Source organism: Falco rusticolus, chromosome 2, assembly GCF_015220075.1.
Source record: "Falco rusticolus isolate bFalRus1 chromosome 2, bFalRus1.pri, whole genome shotgun sequence".
Classification (NCBI taxonomy): Eukaryota; Metazoa; Chordata; class Aves; order Falconiformes; family Falconidae; genus Falco; species Falco rusticolus.
Window position 1 is genome coordinate 30,835,625 of NC_051188.1, and position 14,906 is coordinate 30,850,530.

General features: G+C 39.3%; 1 protein-coding gene across 4 annotated transcripts in view; it reads right to left on the bottom strand.

Moving 5' to 3' along the window:
* The window catches only part of RB1 (RB transcriptional corepressor 1), an 82,216-nt gene that overhangs the window by 49,719 nt on the left and 17,591 nt on the right, over positions 1-14,906 (bottom strand). For 3 of the 4 annotated variants that reach the window (XM_037375920.1, XM_037375919.1, XM_037375917.1), the window contains 10 exons: positions 13,951-14,099; positions 13,121-13,198; positions 10,392-10,501; positions 8,836-8,913; positions 3,690-3,777; positions 2,946-3,062; positions 2,203-2,259; positions 2,092-2,123; positions 1,939-2,015; positions 1,529-1,731 (listed from right to left, as the gene is read on the bottom strand). In XM_037375920.1, coding sequence (XP_037231817.1) covers positions 1,529-1,731; positions 1,939-2,015; positions 2,092-2,123; positions 2,203-2,259; positions 2,946-3,062; positions 3,690-3,777; positions 8,836-8,913; positions 10,392-10,501; positions 13,121-13,198; positions 13,951-14,099 — 989 coding nt within the window. The remainder of the gene's footprint in view (positions 1-1,528; positions 1,732-1,938; positions 2,016-2,091; positions 2,124-2,202; positions 2,260-2,945; positions 3,063-3,689; positions 3,778-8,835; positions 8,914-10,391; positions 10,502-13,120; positions 13,199-13,950; positions 14,100-14,906) is intronic. The other variant, XM_037375918.1, reaches the window with a different exon arrangement.

Genomic DNA, 14,906 nt, shown 5'->3' on the forward strand with positions numbered 1-14,906 from the left:
AATTACTGGGTGGAAACTGGTAGATATCGCTTATTGCTGATCAGTAAGCTGACTTCAAACTGGTTTGCAGAAGGTACCAGGCGCCACTTTTTGCTTGTAGAGTCAAACTTTGGAATCTGTACCTCTGTCTTTTGTCCTCTGAGTGTTACAACTCTCAAATAAGCACTTTTTATAGGCCTGCAAGCTTCTTAAAATATTGCCTGCCTCTTGAAATACTGCCTTACTTTCCCTGTTTCTGTAAGCTCTTGCGTGCTTTTAGTGGTACTATTCAAAGAATGGCAAAATCATGAAGAAATTAATACAGCAATGGAAAGACCATGTGCATTTCCCAAGACAACACACAAACATGCAAAAGCATTATAAAGGGAAAAATTTACACTCTGGTACAGCTGCTATAGCACTGCACCAGAAACCCTGGGGCACATTACAGTGTTGTGGTAATGAGCATAGAGCTGGATACACACGCCTTGGGTCCCCCAGTGGAAAAGTCACTTGTAACACGGCATATTCAGAGCGCCACATGTGCCGACTGACTTTGTCCACAAGGAAAATCCAGTGGCAAGAGCTGGCTGGTACAAGCTGGTCCACTAAACTCAGCTTGAAGCATGGCAATTGCTGTCATACAACCCTGAGTCAGCATGCTGAACATGGATGGGGCACTCACTGCTCAGGCACAACAATCCTCCTTGAATCCAGAAGTATAACCCCACAGCCTGGTAGAGTATCACCCATACTAGAAAACTAAATTTTTCACTCTGAAGTCATACACAAACCAAACACAGATTATCCTGAAAAGAAAAACTTGCTTCACAATTAAACTACCCATCAGCTACAGCACACCATGTTTTTTAAACTTCCCAGAACTGATATGGGATAGGCTCTTAAACAGTTTCTTTATGTCTCTCTGGTCAAACTTACCTGTCTTGATAGCCTCCTGTTTTGTGCCGTAAATAGCCTACTTTCGGCTTATATGTAACACACAGTTCAAAGAAACAATGTTTGATTTATTAAGATCCAGCCTAAAAAACATGCCAACTGCCAGCATTTTATTTTAATGGTATCCAAAAATACCGAAGTGACTGAAGCACAAAGGACAATGCGAATCAATATTTTAAAGCACTATTAACAAACATATCAGATGCATAGAACTAAGGCCCTATTGCCAAGTGGGAATAGCAACTGGATAAAAATTAACTTACAAATAAAAGCACAGAATTTATTGCCTTGTCTTTGACACCGAAATACCGTTTAAGGGTATTACCCTTATGATTCAGGCCAGACTAGTAAGATGATGTTGGCTTACAATCACATAAATCAGCAGAGCTATGTCACCTTCTTCCTCTTATGTACTCCTTTTTTCCAAAACCTGAAGACATGCCAAAACTAAGCTTGTTTTGCTCTTGTAACTTATTTTGCTAGAAATAAATCTCAGCAAGACCACAACTTATTTGACAGAGTTAGGCGTGACTTCCTTTTTCTAGATGTGCTCACTGTATAAGGACAAATACTAGTTTAAAACATTACTTACAGATTGCCACGCAAGCGACTCCATAATTCGATGTTCACAGTGTTCTAGATGCTTTATCATTTCCCTTGTTAGGCTTGGCTCCGCTCTAATAAAGCTTTCAATCACCTTGTAGAAGTCAAAAGCTTTTAAATCAAATACATCGAGTATCCACGGGAAAGACAAGTCTGTTTCAGCACTGGTACCATCACTTTGTGAAGCATTTCCTGCAAGGAAAACAGACTAAAATTGTCAGGAGTGCTACATTCTTTCACTTCTGACGTTTTTTCTTTTTTGTATTTATTGAATCACTGCTAGTTCAGAACTTTCAGCAAGCACTTTTTTATTTTTTGCTGTTTACTTCATGTGTTAGAAAAAATGGCAATAATTATCAATAAAAAACAATGCTATTTAGGACTTTAGATTCAACTTACTACCATATGTCGCCATGACAACCTCAACAGCACACGCCAGAAGAGATGTGTGGAAGATGTTATCATTCAGAAGTTTGCTAAGGAGAAAGAAAGTTATTAATACTTGTCCTAACACTAAAATAGAAGACTTCATTAACAATTAGGGGCACATACCTGAAATTCTGCACTGAAAGGCGCTCTTCCTCCTGAAATAAACCAAACTTGTGAATATTCTTTGTATTTGTAAATACAGTGACAGTACTAAGCTACCAGTACTAAACTTACCGACTTTAGCATAGACTCCATTACTCTGTAATACAGACGTACTCCAAGCTTGTACCTCTGTTAAAAAAAGAAGAAATTGAAGAACATTACAAGAAATTTTAACAGACTACAATACGCAGACTCTCACGTTTTAACAACTCAGAACATTTCCATTTTTTGGAAGAACCACAACAAAGAAGTCATTGTCCCCAGTTCCATTTGCCAAAAGCACTGGAGAGGCTTCAAAGGCTACTAAGGTTTGTGACTCTCAACCACATGAAGACTTAATCAAGTGTTTATGTTGATTCACAGCTAACAAGATAAAAAGCAAGGCTGACAGACAGGATACTGTCAAGTACAAATGTGGTTGGATTTGTTTTCCAAAGTCCTTGCTGGAAGCACAGCTGGCCCACTGATTTCATAAGGAAGTGAGTCACCTTCTGCAGTTCTAGGATGTTACCTTAACAAATGCAAATACGTTTCACTAAATGTATTGTGCCCATTTTCCCATTCTTCATTAATGTATTTCCCACATATTTCCACCCAGTTCCTATTGTTCCTTATATATGAAGAATAATTTGTTGAATATTATCTTTACAGTGCTTTAGAAAAAAATGCCACTCCATTCCCATGGTTGAATACAATATTGTTACTTTCTACCATTATTGATCTGTGCTGAAGAAGGACAGTCCGTAAGTCAGATCTCACATTAGCTAGTATCAACAGAGGCCAAATGAGTAACACTCAACCAAAGTGCTAGTTACCTGTGAGCCAATTTCAGCACATCCCTGTCCAACTGCTTCAGCAAATTTCTTTTTGAAAATGCGGTCAAGACTTTCCACTCTTTTGAGGACACTATCCTTAGGATTCACTGTGCAATTCTATGGAGTACAGAAAGGAGGACAGAGGAAGGAAAGGCAAAGAAAGAACATTTTACTTCAAAAACATTTTAATGATTTCATCATATGAGTCCTGCTTCACTTTGTAGCATCTCTCTTCATACATAGGAGTATTTAAAGAAAGAGAATCATTATACACATTCAACAATTTCCAGTAACTACAACTTCATGTCTCACATGCAACCAGCTGCAACTAACCCAGCTAATATGCGAACAGCTTACAGTAACATTGATGTTAATGTCTTTAAATTTAGAAATATGCTTAAGTTGCTGCATGTAGACATGAAATCCTGTGAGTACATGCTCCTTCTCTTTGTTGTCTCTGTTTTATATTCCCTTCTTTTTCCACCTGATACATACACAAATAAATCTTAATATTTAGTGCAGTAACAAAAATTATTTAAGAACTTTTAAGGTTCTAGTATGCATCAGTTAGAAGTGCTTTCTAAAATAATCGCATTTAAACCATCCCAGTTAAAATGTACCTCTTCAAAAAACAGTTGTTAGTAAAGGAGTTTCCCAAAACATGTGCAACAGATCTACAGATGTATATTCTACTTGTGTGATAATTCCAAGAATCTTTCACAAATCTTCCTTCTAGTCACTTACATTGAAGTACATGATGAGAGTATCCGATGGTTTATCAGTTGCTGAGTTTAAAATCATAATCAATTGTTGAATGTTATTCATTGCAGCTCTGGAAAAATACAATGCATAAAATGCATAATAAACATTAATGTTGGCATGACAGTTTTCCAGAAATTGAACAGCAATTCTACAAAAGAAAAAAAATATTATTTTAGTTCTTGCCCCAGTTATCAAACAACCTGCTGGGAAAAAACTGTTGTACTTTGTTAACCATTGTGAATTCTAATAATCTAATTTATCTAATAATTTAATTATTTGAATGATTACAGCCCATAAGTAAATAACCAAAAGAATGTAAATTAAGTAATAAACACAAACAAGCAGTTTTAAAAGCAGTAAAATGGTGGAACTGCAATCCTACGTGAAAATATTCAGTTAAATCCAGCAACTCCCAACAAAAAGAAAACGCTTTGGCTTTTGTAGAAAGATAAGACGCAAGACTAGTAAATGAAGACAGCTTTTATGTTTCAAGTCACCTGTTCACAAGTGTGATAAGTAAGATGTAAGTAAAATATGACAGCCACAAGAAAATACTGACCTGTCAGTCTCACCTCTGCGCCTGGGAAGATCATGGCACAGATCCTCCTAGAAACTATGCTAAAGCACACGGAGGACAGGGAGGCGATTCAAAACAGCCAGCACGGCTTCACCAAGGACAACTCCTGCCTGATCAGTCTACCGGCCTTCTATGATAGAGTGACATTATTAGACAAGGGAAGAGCAACAGATGTTGTCTATCTGGACTTCTGTAAGGCCTTTGACACACTCTCACACAACATAATTGGAGCTATGGATTTAATGGAGGGACTGTTCAGCGAACGAGGAATGGGTTGGATGGCTCCACCCAGAGGGTAGCAGTCAACAGCTCAATGTCCAGATGGAGACTGGTGACAAGTGGTATCCCTCAGGGGTCTGTATTGGGATCAGTACTGTTTAATACCTTCATCAGTGACACAGTGGGATCAAGTGCACCCTCAGCAAGTTTGCAGACAAAGCCAAGCTGAGTGGTGTGGTTGACACGCCTGAGGGACAGGATGCCATCCAGAGGGACTGGGACAAGCTCAGGAAGTGGGCCCGTGGGAACCTCATGAGTACAAAGTCCTGCACCTGGGTCAGGGCAACCCCCCATATCAATACAGGCTGGGGGATGAAGGGATTGAGAGCAGCCCTGCAGAGAAGGACTTGGGGCTGCTGGCAGACAAAAAACTGGACACGAGCTGGCAATGTGCGCTCACAGCCCAGAAAGCCAACACTATCCTGGGCTGTGTCAAAAAAGCATGACCAGGAGGTTGAGGGAGGTCATCCTCCCCCTCTGCTCTGCTCTTGTGAGACCCCACCTGCAGTACTGCCTCCAGCTCTGGAGCCCCCAGCATAAGGAGAACGTGGACCTGTTGGAGTAAGCTCAGAGGGGGGCCACGAAGGTGATCAGAGGGCTGGAGCACCCCTGCTGTGAAAACAGGCTGAGAGAGCTGGGCTTATTGAGCCTGGAGAAGAGAAGGTTCAGGAGAAGACCTCATTGCAGCCTTTTGGTATGTAAAGGGAGTTCATAAGAAAGATGAGAACAAGCATTTTAGCAGGACCCGTTGTGATAAGACAAGGGGTAATGGTTTTAAACTAAAAAAGGGTAGATATAGACTAGATATAAGGAAGACTTGTTTTGCGATGAGGGTGGTGAAACACGAGAATAGGTTGCCTAAAGAGGTGGTAGATGCCCCATCCCTGGAAGCATTCAAGATCAGGTTGGACGGGGCTCTGAGCAACCTCATCTAGCTGGAGAGGTCCCTGCTCATTGCAGGGGAGCTGGGCTAGGTGACGTTTAAAGGTCCCTTCCAACCCAAACTATTCTATGATTCTATGTCCTTGTTTGTTCCCTTTATCATTTTCCCCTGAAGACATAAGCCTGTCTCTGGTGAAGTGAAAGCCTTGCCATGGGCTAAAGCCTGAACCTCATTCTGGTCTTCATTGCTGCAAGTGATGTTCCAAAATCACTCATCAGTCAAGAATGGCATGGGTCTGAGATGCAAAACACTGATTTGCCTATTCTGGTGTATAGATTCCATCAGTCCCCCAAACACTCAAGTTTCAGGTCCAGAAGAACATCAAGTATTGAGGTATGCCTCCATATATGAACTTATTAGCAATACTTTACAAGTACAAAATAACCAATCAAACAAAAAAACCCAATGACATCAAAAGTGTTTCTATCTCTACTTAATGCCTAGAATTTTCTTGCTAAAACCAGATTCAGAGCCACAAGTAATAACCATTGATCCATATCCAACATCTTAATGTAGAAAACTAAAGCTAACCCAAAGTAACAGTAGTATTTCAGAAAAGCTGTAATAATTTAAAGAAATAAGAATACGTTGAAGACAAGTGCATAGGATGCTGGGTTTTATTGCACAAAGTTAAATGCCTTTTTAGGGTGAGTGGGTACCTCTCTGAAGAAAGCATTTTTCAGTTTCTGTTCTATGACTGAAATACTAACGACAAACATTTTTCATGACTTTCGGGATCATTATGTTAAGATAACAGAACATGGCCTCTTCTCCAATAGCATGAATTATCCAGGAGGTGACTGAACTATCCATATGTGGGAAAATAAGAACAGTAATGCCCTCATCATACGGGATAAACAGACACATGAGCTAGCATCTAAACAGCCCACATATCCAGCTTCTGAGGATATCATGTATTGTTCTGCCTTTGCTATTTACTATCAAATCAGGAGGAACAGAGGTGCTGGAGCATGTCCAGAGACGGGCAACGGAGCTGGTGAAGGGTCTGGAGCACAAGTCTGGTGAGGAGCGGCTGAGGGAACTGGGGCTGTTCGGCCTGGAGAGGAGGAGGCTCTGGGGAGACCTTATCGCTCTCTGCAACTACCTGAAAGGAGGGTGTAGGTAGGTAGGGGTCGGTCTTTCCTCTCAGATAAAAAATAATAGGACAAGAGGAAATGGCCTCAAGTTGCACCAGAGGAGGTTTAGATCGGGTATTAGGAAAAATTTCTTCACTGCAAGGGTGGTCAAGCAGTGGAACAGGCTGCCCAGGGAATGTGACAGAATCCCCATCCCCAGAAGTGTTTTAAAAAATGCACACATGTGGCACCTAGGGACATGGTTTAGTGGTGGATTTGGCAGTCCTGGGTCAACAGTTGGACGTAATTATCTTAAAGGTCTTTTCCAAACTATATGATTCTCTATAAACAACCAGATACAAATCCACTGATGAAAAGTACTAGATTCTCAACAATTTCAGCGGGCTTTAGAGCACAGCCCAAGCGTCTAAGTCCAGAAAGAAGACAGTATAAGAAGATTCAAAGTAGTAAGTATGCTGTTTTCAACACAACCTATAAGGAGTTCTAATGCACAGCGAGTTAACGATACACTTTTCACTCCACGCCGGTGATCAAAGGTTTACTGCCATCTAGTGACACTGCTGTGGCTTTGTGAAAAACAGTTTCTACAGCCCAAGTCACTGCTGGTGAGTAAGTCTTCACACGAACCGTCTCTAAAAGTCATCAGTTTTGGAAAACTCAAGAGAACAGCCCAAGTGCAGATGGAGAGAATCTAAGTATCTCACTAGACTTCCTCTCAAGAACAAAGTTGGTTTAGCACATTTCAAATTTTTAGCAATGCAGAAACTTGGTACTCCCCAGCTTTTTTAGTAAGACTTCCATGTCAAGAACTTCAATCATGCTTCTTTCTCAGCATTAGAGGGCTTTAATTCCAGTATAATTGAAATGTGTCAATAGTTACCCGTATTTGTCAAAAATGGGGTTTGTTGTCAATGGCCTTCTTGTTATACAGACTGCATGTTGTACATAGTCTAGTTCCTGATAGTGCACATTCAATCTGGGAACTGAAAGGCAAACTTGCCTTTATGGGTAAAAAAGCATCACTGACAGTTAAAGATTTGAAGCATATGACCAAAAGGGACTACTAAGGCAATCAAATAAAGCCTTTCACAGTCACAGGTCATTAAAAGTTCTTCCATATACTGATCAATATATCTCTTCAGCTGCATGTCTTTTTTTTAAGAAGCAGTTTTTCAGAACCTTGCTGCTCTGTTGGCTAGAAAACAGTTTCCACAGACGGCATTTGGTAGATGTATAGCAGATACACAAGCCCAGTGCCCAATCCATTCTTCTACAAGCATATAAACGCTGTAGAAGCATTTTTAATAAAAACAAAAATTTTACTCATTGGAGAAAACTGAAGTAATAATATCTTAACTTCTGTCACCTCCACAGCACGCTAAAATGAAAGGTATTTATACAGCAACCACGGAACAAGAACTTCACTGTCTGATTTTATTAAACCCGATACCTTAAGAATGACTGCCTGTGCAGATGCTTACTGTTTGTCCACAGAGCACACGGCATTTCAGTAACACAGTTGGATCGTTCTTGAGCATCCAGGAATTTCCAAGCGCCATCATGCAAAAACATACCGATTTTGTCAAAAAACTCAACTGTGTGGCACAAGGGAAAAATGTTCCATGCAAATCTCCTTTCCTTTGTTAACTGAATTCAAGCTTGCAGTTCTTCTGCATTTGACTGTAGATCAATCTCCAATTAATACCACATTTCTACCACATCTGTTCATTTTCCCAAGAGACCAAAGTATGGTGGTACTCTGAAATGTTAATCTTCCCATACAGAAAAAACAATACTAAGAAAAAGATCATGGCAGAAGAAATGTGTGTGCATATACAATTTGGTACCAGGGAAGGAAGCCAGAAGATACAGAGCTAGAGTGGAAATTGGAAAGGAAGGTGGATGTATAACAAACAAAACTACTACCATAGAAGTATGAAGTTGCATTCTCACAAGAACAAATACAGTAATCTATTTTACAGACATCTTGCACTTCTTCAACAACTCAATAAAAAGCTTTCTGTTTTCCAACTTCAATAGGAGCTGAGGGCATTCAGCACCCCCTCAGTACATGCTCAGTGATCATTAGTGACCAGGACTACGGTCTGTTTTATGAAAGAAAAGAATCCCCAAAGTCAATTGCTTTAAAGTTAAAATAACTGCTCTAAAGAGGAATATTTCTAGTTAGGATATTAAACAAAAGAACACAGCTTTTAAAAGAAAAACTCATACCGAACAGGAGTCTGTGGAAGTATAAGATTAAGTTCCTCATCTGGATTGTTTTTTAGTGGTGTCCTCTCCAACTGTGAGCTACAGAAATGGAAAATAAACTTATGAAGAACTAATGTAATTCAAAAGAAGTATGTTTTCTATAAAGACTTGTAATCTGAAAACTGTGGAACAGATTGTTAGAAGAGCTACATGCCCAACCACTCCAGCTGTTAGAACAATGTAATTTAAAAACCCAAGTAGACCTGCTTTGATTAAGATGTTGGACTAGATGACCTCCAAAGTTCCTTTCCAACTTTTTTTTTCCCCCCTCTAGAATTCTATTTATAAACAGCCTAATTTCTATTTACAGCTAGTATTAGCTCCATTTTAATCCAATTGTAATGAATGTATTTTTCTAGTATAAAGTCACAGACTCACATCAAGTTACAAAAATGCTGAATTGTCAGGAACCACTGGAATTTCAGTGAATGATGAAAAAAAAATAATCAAACAGAACAAGAGAATAGCTTTGGTTGGAAGGGATCTTTAAAGGTCATCTAGTTCAACCCCCCACCCTCCCAGCCCCACAATGAGCAAGGACATCTCCAGCTAGATGAGGTTGCTCAGAGCCCCGTCCAGCCTGACCTTGAATGTTTCCAGGAATGAGGCATCTACCACCTCTCTGGACAACCTGTACCAGTGTTTCACCACCCTCACTGTAAAAAGAAGTCTTCTTGATATCTAATCTAAATCTACCCTTTTTTAGTTTAAAACCATTACAACCCTTGTCCGACTGCAACAGGATGTGCCAAAACGCCTGTCCCCATCTTTCTTATAGGCCCCCTTTAAGAGCTGAAAGGCCACAACCAGGTCTCCCCAAAGCCTTCTCTTCTCCAGGCTGAACAAGCCCAGCTCTCAGCCTGTCTCCACCGGAGAGGCGCCCCAGCCCTCTGGCCATTTTTGCGGCTCAGCAGGTCCATGGTTCCCATATTACCAAGCAACACCAGGCAGCGTGCCAGCGCACAGGACCGTTCGCTCTGGCTAAACCATCAACGGCACACTTATGTCCCGTGCAGGCTACCATCACCCAAATAACTCATGGGTACAGGTCAGAAGTCAGAATGGGCTGAGGGCCACTCCCAGTGGGCAGCTTCCTAATGTCACCACGTGGTTTTAGGCAGGAGAATCTTTTAGGCAGGGAGGACGTAAGCAAGCTATTCCACGGCAGCTGGCCTCAGAGCCGTAACACTGTCTCAGGCACATCTAGCCAACTGACATGACATGGCCTCTGCCTCCTCCTCACGATTCCTCAGTTTCCCCTGGACAAATGGGGTTTGCACAGAGTAAGAATTAAAGCAGAGCTTCCAAAGCATTCTAAGTTGAGTCACAGTCATATATTTTCTAATTATTTAAGGATAATATAAAGTAATGCCGGCAATGCCACAAATACCTTCCTGAACTATAAACATTAGAGGTCAACAGGACAGAGAGATCCGCATTTATAACATGAGGAGGCAGAAAACAATGCAAGTTCACATTTTCTATTATAAAATGAAAGCAGTAAATGGAAATATTACCATGCTATGACATCAGGCTGTAGAGTTTCATCGTGATCCAGAAATAATCTTGCATCTATGTCTTTGTTTTTGAGATACAGCTCGTTATATTGTTTTGAGATAACCTCAACCTCAAAGAACATTGGGAGGAAAAAAAAACAAACCACACAACACTTTATTTTATAGGAACAAGTTTGACAATTTCCTGAATAATGTAAGCTAGTCCTACCTCATTAATACCATGCTGAAATGGTAAGAGAATTAATTACCTTGGAGCTCACAAAGCCACTTTTTAACAGCAGCTGAAACACACCCAGAGGAAAATTATTGTTCCCACACACAAAGATAATCTTTTATAAGAGAAAACAATCCATGATCATGAGATTTTTTTTTCTGAAGAAATGTAGGTCTTGACACTGTAAAAGAGCTAAAAACAGCTAGAGTGGGAGAAACAGACTTGCAAATCAAACTAACACTTCCAGGCTTTTATATCTCTCGTTCCAGAAAGAAGGGGTGTCTCCAGCAGCAGGAAATGTAAAACGATTGTTCTTAGAACAGCTGTTGGACAACTGGCTCGATCCCTGTCTCTGCTAGTTTGGAGATGAAGGCCAAGACCCGAATTCAACCCTTGTTCCGAGTTTAAGAATTTTCCTCATGTCATATTAATATCTGTACTGGTGTAGCTCTTGAGACATGCCTATGACTACAAAAACATAGACCATTATTTCATATCCACATTGTCATTTTTAACGTTACTGTTAAAAGTCAGTTGATTAGATCCATATTGATATGACTTGATTTTGCATGGAAAAGTTTGTTGGGTTTTGGTTGTGGATTTTTTTATATTTTTATTTTGAGTGACTAACATTAACTACAAGTCTGGAAAATTTTTATCAGGGCCAGATACTAGCCTCCACTTCAAATGTGCTGCTGTGCTCCTGCAGAAGTAAGCAATCACCTCAATTATCTGTTTCCTATGCCCTTAAACGTGCTAAATGATGCTGTGCTCTGGCAAATTCCTGCTAGAAAAACAGGCAACAGTGCATATGAACCCAAATTAGTCCCTCCCACTCCCAAGAAAGAGCAAGCTGCAAATACCTCCTACACAGCTTCGCTCCTTATCCTCTCTTACCACTGCTAAATAAATTTGCTCCAAACTGATCCCAGAGTTAAAACCTTGAGATCAGGACTATGAAATCAAAGATTATCTTTCAATTCCTATTATCACTATCTTTTTTTATTTAAAAAGTTTATCATCTTTTCATTATCTTCCTAATGGTTTATGCATTCTTTTTGTCCAGAATATTTCAGTATTTCATGGATTTCTAGAAAATTCAGATTCTCACTGCAAAAAACAGCAGCTCAGACAAAATGGCTGTATCAGGCTAACTGGGAAGAAACCTTCAGCCAAAAACAAGAGTGCTGAATCAATCTATTCATCAGTTTATAAAGCCTTACCATCAAACACATTGTGAAAACAAATGAAATACTAACAGTAAAAACAAATGAAATACTAACATTAAGCCTCAAAAGCTTTTCTGACTTTAGAAACGTAAAAATTTAGCAAAAGCTCAGTAGTTTTTTATGACAATGAAAGTAAATTTCAGTGTCCCATACTACTAGCTATTGTACTGATGAGCTCAGCTATGATTGAAGGGTAGCTGAATTACATACATGAACTGGCTACCTCTGAAAAATAGCTGTAACTTTCTGCTTTGTTTTAGAACATCCCCTCAGGCACTGAACTTTCAGAAGCAAGGATCATATGACTGGATTTTTCTTCAAATGCAACATTTTATAGATTTCTCATCAGCAGAGTCTTAGACTGCTAATTTTGATACTATGCTTAAATTGAGCAGCCTTGGATGAGAACACTCAATCTGAGATTAAGCTGCATAATGACCTTTGCTTAGAAGTTCACACAGGGCTTCCTAGCTATACCCATAAACGAAAAAGTTTAAACAGACTACTGATATCCTGAAATTAATTTTGGAAGGGATTAAGATCTTTAGCAGGTCTCGTATTTTGTCCCCCACCCAACACACTATGAAACCGAACAGAATATATACTGGGCTGAACCTTGCAGACCTTCAGTCCGATAAGCTTCAGAACTGCTTATTTTCAGGTTAACGCATCTATTGGCAACAGACAGCTAAACCTACTCTTTTAGGAATGATTAACGTAAATATATTGCAAGAAGTTACCTACTAAGGTACACTCTTGCATGCCACTGCACAGAGGTAGTCTGCTGCAGCCAGGCTGTAACTCAGATGAAAGTAATTCTGCACGAACACAGCAGTCCAAACTCTGCCAGCTGTGAAACTGAGCCTAATTTTTGGGTATCTCTCCAAAATGACTACAGTAACATGTCTCAATTATAATTTAAATTAAGTTGTGTAATTTAAGGCTATATATATTTATTGACTGACTTCAGACACCTGATATTGTAATAATTTTAGACTAATGGCCTCACCGAGATTGTGGATATGTAACTCTTATGTCGTGTTTCGCTTTGAGCAAAAGCACTGGTTCAGCCTCAGGAAATTAATTTAATAAAATTCAAATGTGAAAGCTAAATATACTCCATGAATACTGGAATCCCTGCTAAGACACATTCCTGAAAAACAATGTCTGTTTCTAGATGATTTTAGGAGAACCTATTAGAACTTCATCGATGCGTAAGGGGAATCTTAAAGGATTTAGCATGAAGTAAAAACCGTTGTTGAACTGTCTTAAATTCCTCCAATTACCTCTGGTAGTCCATTTGCAGCTACAATACCCACAGAATTCAAGAAAGGAATAAAGCTTGTGAAATACACGTTTTTGACCTAAAAGAAGAAAAAACATAACATTAGCAATTTATAAGGCAGTCATGCATACATTACTTTCATGTCTTTGAATCAAGAAACTAAACTATACATTTTTGTAATACACTGTGGTTTGTTTTCAATAAAGTACAAGTGAAATTGTTTATATATCCAAAACATAGTGATATGTAAGCATGCAGAGCATAATCCATCGTTGGAACATTAAATGACTAAACTTGGAAAAAACTGCATTCTTCCCAGCCCTCTTGTATTTCTGCTTCCATCATCTGTTTGGATATTCAAAAAAAATCAGTCCTTTTCACACAGAAATATGTTTATCAGTGAAGGGAAAGGGGAATGAGATCTTTAAGATCCCACACAGAAGCAATGTGCTTGTGTACATTTTCTCATCACGGGATGCAGCTGCAAAACCCCATCAGAGCAGCCCTGCATCCACATGCCACACACTGTGATCAGCCTATAAAATTGTACTGCATTCTTCACAGTTCATTTTCCCTAGCAAAGTTATCACCCATACCAAAGGGCTTGTTTGGGGGTGGTGTGGAGTGTGTTGTTTGTTTGGTTTGGGTTTTTTTCTAAACTACCTACTAGAGAAATTACAGAATGGTAGAATACCTTTGCTACTGAATGCAAGGATGACAGAACAATTAAGCAGGCACAAGTATTGAGATTTAAGAAGACCACTGAAATAAATGCATATTCCAGATGGGGTTTAGCAGCAAGATCAAACAGATTCTAAAACACAGGCTTACCTCATCTAAATTGCAATCATGCTCTTTACAAAGGACTTCAATAACTTTTGTATCGGTATCAATTTGCTTTGAAGTCCGTGTACTCCTGTTCTGACCTCTTCTTGGAGTTCGAGCTGAACCATTAACAGTCACTGCAGTCACAGCAGACTCTGGAAAAATTGTTAGAACCCATCACAAAGTTAGAGCCATCTTAAGAAAGAAGATATTTAAATTTTTAAACCTAAAAATTTAAAATTTTATATGATTTTTCAGGTCCTCTTCTTAAGTATTTCCTTTTTCATCTGTTCAGCTGGGTAAGAAACCCTCATTACAGAAAACCTACACAAAAATAAATCTAATTTTTAAAATCCTGTATCAGTATTTGGACATTTTGTTTTTAAAAAGCTATCCAACACGGAATGCAATAGCATGGCTTTTAAAGTAGCTTTGAATAAGCAGCATCTGTTTCGCAGAGCCAGGAAAGCCTTGTCTTGTCACAGATGAGTATTATTTCTATTTTTATGGAAGTGTAAAACAAGGAGCTGAAAGAGTAACTTCACTTTACGTGTCTGAAGGTTAATAAAGTCAATGCAGGCCTTAAGTGCTGGTGGGAGCCTGCAATACAGTCCTGCAGGGGATTTTTCCTTTCTCCAAATACCCCCAGGCAAACAAGCAGGAACAAGTAAGTTCACCTTGAAGAAGATACTGAAAAACCTTAATTCAATGAGGTAAAAAGATTCCATTTTGTTAAGCTCAAAGTAGATGGCTTCAGTATCGTCAGCTTGAAACATGAATGATATTAATAACATATGTTAAGATCATTAAACGTTGTTGGTTTAAAACTGACACTCGAACCAGCAGGCTGTTCTCATCTGTAACCTCATTTGTATTTGATAACTGTTCTGAAAAAGTCTGACAAACTACACTGCTCGAGTGGTTGCATTTTAATCCCCTCAGCCTTAGTCAGATTATAAAGC